The following is a 10696-nucleotide window of genomic DNA, read 5'->3' as shown; positions in this document are numbered from 1 at the left end:
TCCTTGTTTGGTTCTGTTCTAGACCTGGTTTAATCCTGGTTTGGTCCTGTTCTTGTCCTGGTTTATTCCCATGTGTTGGTGGAAGTTTGTAAGTAGTTTTTGCTTTGGCAGGTCTTGCATTGGACTTGATGTAGACTTGGTTTGGTCCCGGTTTGGTCCTGGGTTGGTTCTGTTCTAGTCCTGGTTTAGTCCTGGTTGGGTCCTGGTTTGGTCCTGTTCTTGTCCTGGTTTATTCCTATGTGTTGGTGGAAGTTTCAACATAGTTTTGGCTTTGGCAAGTCTCGAACGGGACTTGATGTAGACTTGGTTTGGTCCTGGTTTGGTTCTGTTCTAGTCCTGGTTTAGTCCTGGTTTGGTCCTGATTTGGGCCTGTTCTTGTCCTGGTTTAGTCCCATGTGTTGGTGGAAGTTTCAACGTAGTTTTCACTTTAGCAGGTCTCGGATTGGACTGTACAAATGTTTTGAAATATATAAGTATTTTAAACTTTGGAGATGTACAGACTAATAATAAAGGATTATTCAAACATGTGTGAATGAAACAAAACACAAGTCCAGGTCTGTTTTTGATGAGGTAAAAACATTCTAACATGGCTTAAATCTCACAAGAGTCAAATTTTGCATAATATAGGACCTTTAAAGATGCACCGTGTAACTTGTCTGCTGGAGGGTCAGTCACCTGCTTGTCTCCATTTACTGTTAATATAACTCTTGATTTTGGGGTTAAACAGGCATTTGGGTCCAGTGTTACTTATATAAACCCAGAAAAAGTGTTCAAATTGATTCTGTGAGAGTCAATTTGACGTTCCACTTTTTGCTGTGAGTGTGGAGTGTTTGTGTGTGTGAGTGCTTGTGGTGGTCGAAAGGGCAAATGGTGCAGATTGGTATCCTCACTTCTGTCAGTCTGTCCCAAGGCAGCTGTGGCTACAGTAAGAGTTCATCACCACAGACTGTAGTATGGAGAGAATGAATAATGCATGCAATTGGAAAGTGCTATGCAAGACAACATTATTATTTTGTAGCTCAGAAATACTTTGAAAAACAAACATTCTTGGTATGACTGAGGTTGCCTTTCCACAGATCTGACCTATAACGTGACTAGGAGGCATCATATACTTGTCTCCACTGAGATAGATAAGCTTAAAGGTCCCACATTATACAAATTTGACTCTTGTGAACTTTAAGCCATAGTAAGTAAGTCTTCATTTATATAGTGCTTTTCACAGACATTTTTGTCACAAAGATGCTTTACAGAGCATTATTCATTCACTCTGTACCTGGTGATGGTAACACATCATGGTAGCCACAGCTGCCCTAGGGCAGACTGACAGAAGCACGGCTACCGTGTCAATCACCGCCATTGGTCCCTCCGACCACCACCATCACTCATGCACGCACCACTTTCATACTAGGCAATGTGGGTGAAGTGTTTTGCCAAGGACACAACGACAGTTATTCCCACTGGCGCCTCACTGTGGCACCTGATTTTCCCAGTGTTCTCCCATCCAAGTACTAACCAGGCCCGGCCTTGCATAGCTTCTGAGATCTACACAGGATCAGGTGTTTACAAGCCGGTATGGCCACATACCGGCCATAACAGAAGCCATAATAGAATGCTGATATCTAATAAAAACATACCTGGAGTTGTGTTTTGTTTTTGTTTCATTCACACGTTTGAAGTAATGCTTTATTATTAGTTTGAAGTTAAAAACACAGTGGAGCAATTCCTGTATTACCACAAGACATCATAAGGTGGAGTGTTTTCAGTTTGAGAGAAAAATTCAGCCTAAATATGAACGGTTTGTGTGTTAAATATGTGTGTGGGAATGACACAAAACACAACTCCAGGTCTGTTTGTGATGCGGAAAGAGGATTTTAACCTAAATCAGAAAACAATGGGCTCTTTAGTGTCATGCCTCTCCGTGGAGACAAGCATGTGGCGACTCCTCCTACAAAAAGTTGCATAGGCCTCTCTTAAGTTTACCACGTGTATGTAAAAGTGTATAGGCGCTAGTGATTTAAATAAATAATTGACCCAGAGTCTCGTGACCTTTCTCTTTCTCCCTCGGTGCTATTGCTGCAGTTTGCTCCTGATAACGTGTCGTTTCCCCTCTCCTCGTGTTTATTGCTTCTTCGTGAGCTGTGATTGTTTTGACTCCTCCGCTCCTCTGCTCCTCTGCACTGTCCCGTGCGCCCGCCCGGAGCTCATAAACTCTGGAGGCGGCGCATGGTTGCTCCTGCGCGGGGTGATGAGGAGGTTAACCCGGCCCCCTGCGCTCCACTCCTCCCGCTGCCTCCTCTCTCTCCCCCGCTGCAGCTCCAGTCCTCACAGCGCCGCAGCCATGGACGGAGCCAAACTTCGTTAACTCTCCTCACACCCAAAACTTTTTTCCAGTGTCTTTTACGCACTGACGCTCCCAAATGCGACAACTTTACGTTCCATGGAGACGCTACTGTGATTGGGGACAGTGTTGACTCGGACGGAGGAGTTGGTCGGTTCGGTTTTCGTTTCGCCGTGGTTCGCTCATGCGTCGGGAATGCCATGGCGCACACTCCGAGCGCTCAACAGCAGCAGCACCAGGATTATTTCAGATCCGTGAGCAGCGAGTCCACCACCTACATGATGGTCCCTACGGGCGGGCCCCCTCCCAGGCCACGCCGGGAATCACCGTCCCGAATGTGGGTGGCGATGGTCGTGATCGTGGTGGTAGTCCTGCAGATCGCCTCCACCACGGGGCTCTTCGTCTACCTGAACATGTCCATATCCCAGGTGAGAAGACGCGGTTACGCACGCGAACTCCTGCTGGTTCTGCACGCTTCGGCTGTGTTCACACTTGTCCCGGTTTAGTCTTGGTGTAGACTTGGTTTGGTTCTGTTCTAGTCCTGGTTTAGTTCTGGTTTAGTCCTAGTTTGGTCCTGGTTTATTCCCATGTGTTGGACTTGATGTAGACTTGGTTTGGTCCTAAGTTTGGTCCTGGTTTAGTTCTGTTCTAGTCCTGGTTTGGTCCTGGTTTAGATCTGTTCTAGTCCTGGTTTGGTCCTGGTTTAGTCCTGGTTTGGTCCTGGTTTGGTCTTGGTTTGGTCTTGGTTTGGTCCTGGTTTGGTCTTGGTTTGGTCCTTGTTTGGTCCTGGTTTAGTCCCATGTGTTGGTGGAAGTTTGTACGTAGTTTTCACTTTGGCAGGTCTCGAATTGGACTTGATGTAGATTTAGTTTGGTCCTGCTTTGGTCCTGGTTTGGTCCTGTTCTAGTCATGGTTCAGTCTGGTTCTAGTGCACTAAGCTTTTCAGATTGTGCCTCCCCTTTAGAAATCCCCAGGCCTGGTTCAGTCATGCTTTAGTACTGATTTGGTCCCAGTTAGTTCTAGATGTAGTCCTGGTTTAGTCCTGCTCTAGTCCTGGTTTAGTCCCATTTTACATGCATTTGTGGAACTTTGCAGGTAGTTTTCGTGTGCTCGTCGCCTACAGCATGGGAACAATGCGTGTTTTAACTCGCTGTATTTAACCACGACAACAAAACCGCTCCAGAACTGGTTTATTGTCCGGAGGAGACGTGACGTTGAGGGTTAAAACGCTGCGGTGTGAAGTCAGACCGCAGCCGGGTACATTTACTGGATAATTTGTCCTCTAATAATGATTCAAAACCTAAATGATATGAGCCTTCTGGCAAACGGGTATTCCCCAGTAATTATAAAAGGACAGTGAGATTACGAATCAAAAAGCTACTTTAATCATCATTAAAGCTGCACTCTGCAACTTCTAAGGCAGTGGGTCTGCTACTTTCTTGTGTGTTGATGTTATTTCTTTGCCTGGAATGTTCCACAGTAGGGCATTAAACATATTTCCCTTGCATTTGTTGAATTACTGGTGTTTTATAGCTCAAAAATACCTTTTAAAAACATGAATTCTTACCACGTGCAGGCTTGCTTCTCCATAGATGTGACCATTAACTTGTCTCCATTGTGACTGTGATAAGTTTATTCTCATACTGTGGAGTAATCAGGCAAAACAGTGATGACAGGTGACAGACCCTCCACCAGAAAAAAGTTACACGGTGCACCTTTAACTCTCAATTGAATGAACACAATTGGAAAATCGCAAAGACTGCAATTCTGAAGTACCATAATTATCTCCACAAACAAAATCTCCTGTCGAATTTTGTAGTTTAGATCTGTGCAAATGTTCTGAAATGTGACTCTTGTGTTAGTTTGTCAGTTCAGATTTCAGTCTACGTGTCAATGACAGTGCATGTCAGGAAAAATCACAGCATTAATTGACTTTTTTGTTATAACAATGACATTGAATAGTTCATTTTAAACATCCCATACTATCTAAAATTGTCTCTCGTGAGCTTTAAGTCATGTTAGAATATTGTTACCTCCTCAAAAACAGACCTGGAGTTGTTTCGTTTCATTCACACATGTTTGAGCAACACTTTATTATTAGTCTGTCTACATCTCCAAAGCTCAAAATGCTCTGTTCTGCCTTGTGATGTCATGTAGTGTTAGTTTTCAAGTTCACAGCTCACGTGGCTTTTACTGTTGTTATTAAAGTTGTGTTATATCTGCCAAAGCAAAAATACTGAAAGTTTCTTATGTAAACTGTTATCCAATTCACTGCAATACTTATCTGTCAAGTCCCAGCATGTTTTTCCAGCACCTTTTTATTGTAATTGTAATGAATCCAGGATATATAAGCCTACAGCATTTGACAGAATTTTATAGCTAAACATAAAGAGGACTTGAATAGGGCCTTGGGAGAGAGCGGTAAATTACGCATACATGCATGGATAAAATTTAAAATGTCTTCAGGCTCAAAATACTCTGCTTCACCTTGACATGTCACAATTCAATAGTTTTCAATTCAGTTTAGTAGAGATTGACAAATCCAGGGCTGAGGTTATCCAAATGATCACAAGATGGAACAGTGTTTTTTCGTTCGAGAGAAGAACTCGACCTAAATATGCAGGGTTTGTGTGTTAATTAAGCATGTGTGAATGAAACAAAACACAACTCCATGTCTCTTTGTGATGAGGAAACAACATTATAACATTAGAATATACTATAACATTAGAAAATAGCATAATATTATCCCTTGGTTTGCAGAGGTCCACTTACCGTAAGAATTCTGAGCTTTCTAACTATTCACTAAGAGGAGTTTATAAGTACAAGTCTGTACTTTAGTCCTTCTCAGGTCCAATCAGGAAGTAATCACAGAAATCCAGAGCGTAGGTGCCAGTAATGCCGTGAAACTTCCTGATATTAACTGAAATGACTTGAATATTAGGCTGTGATCATGCTTGTCTTGGTTTAGTCCTGGTTTAGTCCTAAAAATCTTGGTTTGATCTGTAATTAATCTGGGAATACTCCTGGTTTAGTTCAGAGTTTAGTTTAGTCTATACCTGAACTTTACCAGGACTGAACCAGGACTGAACCAGGACTGAACCAGGACTGAACCAAGGACTAAGCAAGAACTAAGCAAGAACTAAGCAAGAACTAAGCAAGAACTAAGAAAGAACTAAGCAAGAACTAAGCAAGAACTAAGCAAGAACTAAGCAAGAACTAAGCAAGAACTAAGACTGAACCAGGACTGAACCAGGACTGAACCAGGACTGAACCAGGACTGAACCAGGACTGAACCAGGACTGAACCAAGGACTAAGCAAGGACTAAGCAAGGACTAAGCAAGGACTAAGCAAGGACTAAGCAAGGACTAAGCAAGGAGTAGGACTGAACCAGGACTGAACCAGAGACTAAGCAAGGACTAGGACTAAACCAGAACTGAAATAAGTTAAAAATAACATATGTAATATTCTAAATTCTAAATTAAACTGAAGTGATTTTGACCTGTGCCGATTTTTGCGGCGTCAGGTGAAGTTTCTGGGACTTTTTGGATATAACATAAACAAAATGACTGTGAACCAAAGAGAAGCGTTCAGCAGAAATTTAGAGTGCAGCTTTAAAGGAACACTCTGGAACTTTTTGCACTGTTGTCACGAGCAGAGAGGCTGGAGAGAGGAGAGACAATAGAAAGAGGTTCAATGTGCTTAGAATAGCTGGTTTGTCATTTGTTAGCTTATAATAGGACTACATGTTGTGGTAGAATATTGAATTGTGTTTTTTCTGACAAGCACTGCAATTTGATTTAAATAATAGAATTCTGTTCAAAGTTCATATTTTAAACATATCTAGAATAATTAAGAAACAGGCGAAAATGATGGACTGACAAACTAATACAAGAATCACATTTTAAAGCATGTTTGTACAGATCTAAACTACAGATTTAGCAGGTTTTATACAGAATAAGACACAAGATTCTGTTTGTGAAGGAAATTACGGTGCTTTCAAAACTGCAGCCTTTGTGATTTGCTAATTGCATCCAGTCAAAAGAGTGATTAATCTTGCAGGCCCAATTTATAGTAATGTAATTGTAATGTGATTCTTGTTTTAGTTTGTCAGTTTATATTTCATTCTTTGTCAATTCTTCTGAGTGAATTTCAAATATGAACTTTGAACAATTCCTATTATTAAAGGGCCCGTACTACACTATTTTAAGTTACTTTCTGATCTGTCTATAATGTTGTTTCCTCATTAAAAACATGTCCGGAGTTGTGTTTTGTTTCATTCACACATGTTTAACCCATTTGATCTCAGAAAATACGCTGTTCCACCTTGTGATGTCATGTTGTAATACAGAAAGTGCTCCGTTGTGTTTATAAATGCTGTACACCTTCACAAGAATTATTTGGATGATTTCAGACCTGGAATTGCCAATTGTCTATTGAACTAAAGGTAAAAAGGAGCTGTTAACATGAACGCTGCCACTTCATGACATCACAAGGTGGAACAGAACATTTTGAGCTTTGGAGATGTAGACAGACTAATAATAAAGAGTTACTCAAACATGTGCGAATGAAACAAAATACAACTTGAGGTATTTTTTTGATGAGGAAACAACATTCTAACATGGCTTAAAGTTCACAAGAGTCTCTTTTGTGTAACATTTTGTAACATTTAACAGATAAACCACAAATCTAATCCAAATAGTTAATTTGTTCAGGCCCTAGTGTAAGCCACAAGTTGGTTACAGGTCAAATGCTCCAAAGATATTTATTTAAAGGTGCATTTGTTTTCTGGTGGAGGGTCTGTCAAATACGTATTCTTTTGTCTGGAATGTTTCACAGTATGGCATTAAACGTTTCTACCTTCATGGAGACCAAACCATACCAAGCTGCAGGTCAGATCTGTGGAGAGGTGACCCCACTCACAGTCAGAATGTCTGTTTTTCTAGATATCTTTGAGCTATAAAACCACTTGTAATTGAATAAATGTAAGGCAGAGCTGTTGTGAACTAATGTCATACTGTGGAACATTCCAGCAGAGCAATGACATACCTATAGGAACAAGCAGGTGACGGACCCTCGACCAAAACGTTACATAGTGCACCTTTAAGACCGATCTTGAACCCGGACCGGCGAGTTTATAACGGTGTAAAAGTCTCATATAGTGGCAGTGTGGGTCTCTCTTCGCTCCTTCTGTTTTTGTTGGCTCCACCGTGGAAAAAGTCCGGATTCGGAACGCCATGTGTGATCCTTGGAAGAGCTTTAAAGCAAATCTCTACTATACAAAATACATATGCGCCCCAAAATGTGTACATTCCAACTCATTGTAATAACTTAACTTCAGTGACCCGCTGAAATGCACAATTAAACAACAGAATGGAAGGACTTTATTACAAGTAAATTATGTCCAGATGACCAGAGACCAAAGCGTATATTTTACACATACGCATAGATCGTATAAAGAAGCGGACAAAGGGAGTGTGACGTTATCCGCAGCCTTCAGTTCCAGTTAAATGAAGGACAACGACGGACAAAAAAGCGAAATATAAACACCAGGATCATGTAGAGCGGGTTAATATGAACATTTTAAGACCAAAATGACGAGCAGGCAGCAGCATGGTCGCCTCTCCACAGATTTGACCTGTAACTAAGACTGGTGACATCAGCTGCTTATCTCCATGGTTTAATACTACTATAATACTAGAGGAGCTGGAGTACACATGAGCAAGACGGGGCTTTTGTGATGATCGCGGATGCAGACGTCTACTCATCTGTGCGGGATTGAACGTGTGTCACTTCCTGCGTTTGGTCTAAAGTCTAGATCCTAGAGTCTCATTTCTCTTTCCTCACTTCCTTCTCCTTGATTCTTCACCTCGATTCTGTAGGAAACGAGTGAGGAAGTCCCACGCACAAAGGAGACACGATAGAGAGAGGAGAGAGGATATAAACTCCTCACTGAGTCCAATAAAGTTGTCTGCACTTGAAGCCTCCCTCGTGTTTACTCCCTCCTTCCGTGGTTTTCTTTGGGACACCACTTAACATGACACATTTGATTGTAGGGCTGGGTATTATTCAGAAGTTGCAGATACGATACATACCTCGATACATAGGCCATGACACATATCTCGACACAGTGCACTTTGATTCGACACGATATATTTCAAAACGATTCAATACGGTTCAGTAAAAAATAAAGGCTACATCATGGCTGTGATACTAAAAGTCTTTGTTAAACCACTTATTGTGCAAAGTTAAAATGAAAAACACCAATTTTACTCATCAAAAAAGTTAAAATGTCAAATGTGTTGCATAAACGAGTTTCCTTCCTCTAAACAAGTAACAAAACTGTAGCGTTGTAACAAAATAATTTAGTAAAATATACCAAAAAATACTCTTGGCGACATATCGATACAGCAGCCCATGATATCGATACTGTATCATCACATTAAACGATACGATACATTGCTATTTCGATATTTTTGCACACCCCTATTTGATTGACAGCTGAAAATGGAGCATCGAGGAGAGGAATCAAGGAGAAGGAAGTGAAGAAAGAGAAATGAGACACGGCCCAGATCTTGGTCGGGACTGAGACTCTTTTTTCCAGACCTGAGTAGGAATGTAACGATATCCAAATATCTCGGAACAATATTTTCACGGTCGGCGTGGGACAATATAGAAATTTGATGTCACGATTATCATGGCCAAAATAACTGCGATTAGTGATTATATTATGATCATTATGAAAGTTGCTTGAAAGTTTAAAAATGTTTTGGATATGATCAATGAGTTGAAATGTTATAGTATTGCACTTTGTTGAAGAAAACATCTTGGAGAAGTAGCTTTTTTCAGCACATTCTGGTGATTTAATGGTGATTATCTTTGTACGGCGATTATATAAAATGTATTTCCAAACCCTTTTATCATGATAAACAATATTATTGCCCAATCCCAGTCTCACAGTATAGTATTTATTGCGATATGTTGTAGAGGCTATCAAAATTGCGAGCATGCTACTTTTTGCTTTTATATTGCTTTGACAGTCCTTTGGTTCTGTCATACTCCAAAGAATTAAGATTTACACATGCTTGTAACAGTTATTTCTTCATCTAATCAGCACTGAAATGGAGCAAAGGATCATGGTCTATGTATTTCCCTCTGTCTTTATAGCTGTTGCTGCACCACAACTATTAATTTAAGTGAATAGACTTGTAATTCGATATATTATGATGGCCCACGATGTTTGACGATACAATATCACAAATTTCCATTATTGTTACACCCCTACACCTTAGTCTCACTCGAGTGTTTGGTCCTGACCACGATCTGAGGAGCTTTCACACCTGGAATTTGGACCGAACCAAAGTCCAGGCCAAAGGTTTACAAGTGAAAGCAGCCGTTTTTTGCACTGTGATCCTATGGACTTAAAAAAAACAGCTGATGAGAAGAGGGAAGGAAGAAGGGCTGTTAATCTTTCTTTTCCCTGCTCTGTTGAAGGCCTCTGTGGTGCGTCGTCGTGGTGATTTAGGGTCAGATACAAAGCGGCTTGTTTGAAAAGACTCTGTCCATCATGCTGTGAAAGAGAGAGTGGAAAGAGAGGGAGAGAGAGAGAGAGAGAGAGAGAGAGAGGGAGAGGGAGGGGTGGATGAGGGGTCAAAACTGATGATTAACTACCACCCAAGAAGTGCAGTGTCGCTCACAACCAGCTGTGGCAGAGAGGGGCCGCTCCATTTGTGATTTTAACGGTGCACTGCAATAACTTTTCTGATGTGAGGTCTGTTTTAAAAGTTTAATTGCTCAGAAATACTGTGAAGTACCTGCATTCTTTCTGTTAGCAATCTCACCTCTCCACAGATCTAACCTGTAATGCAGCAGACTCGTTTTGATCTGGAGCTCCTTATACAATATATCTCTGTACTGGGGCAAGATGCATTTAGCTCAAATGCATGGGGGAAGTTCTGTACAGGACTTTTAATATTAGAATCCAATTTATGCCTTAATTTTCTTAAAGGTGCATTGTGCAACCTCTCTGCTGGAAGGTCCACAACCTACTTGTCTCATCTTATTGCTTTGCCTGGATTTACAAGTGTCTCAATGGAAAGCAGCTGGAAGGGCCCCTGAATTGTAGCCTTTATTGTACCCTAAGTTACCCTATGTACATAAAAAAAAAAAAAAATTGTTATATGTATTGTATTAATTACACAATTTACAGTATGTCTCAACACATTTGTTCGTGTTGAGCATAAGCAAGTATTCTGATTTGGGTAAGCACCCTGCTTTTATGTTCATGGCAGACAGGTAAGAAAATAAGTAATATTTCTTACCAAATCAACAGTTACAGATGCTCTAGGACATGGGGAACA

The 10696-nt window shown here is 40.9% G+C and overlaps 1 protein-coding gene and 1 pseudogene across 1 annotated transcript in view; one reads left to right on the top strand and one right to left on the bottom strand.

Moving 5' to 3' along the window:
* Positions 1–1465: 1465 nt before the first annotated feature.
* On the bottom strand, positions 1466–1584 carry LOC129409925 (5S ribosomal RNA; annotated as a pseudogene).
* Positions 1585–2336: 752 nt separating this feature from the next.
* Positions 2337–10696, top strand: part of tnfsf10l (TNF superfamily member 10, like) — a 103611-nt gene continuing 95251 nt past the window's right edge. The window contains exon 1 of the mRNA XM_020922743.2: positions 2337–2766. Coding sequence (XP_020778402.1) covers positions 2539–2766 — 228 coding nt within the window. The 5' untranslated portion in view covers positions 2337–2538. The remainder of the gene's footprint in view (positions 2767–10696) is intronic.

The sequence above is a fragment of the Boleophthalmus pectinirostris genome, unplaced genomic scaffold (genome assembly GCF_026225935.1).
Source record: "Boleophthalmus pectinirostris isolate CB_2022bp ecotype Guang Dong unplaced genomic scaffold, ASM2622593v1 HiC_scaffold_20, whole genome shotgun sequence".
Classification (NCBI taxonomy): domain Eukaryota; kingdom Metazoa; phylum Chordata; class Actinopteri; order Gobiiformes; family Gobiidae; genus Boleophthalmus; species Boleophthalmus pectinirostris.
Note: the sequence above shows the minus strand (reverse complement) of the source record. Positions and strands in the feature narration are given on the sequence as shown.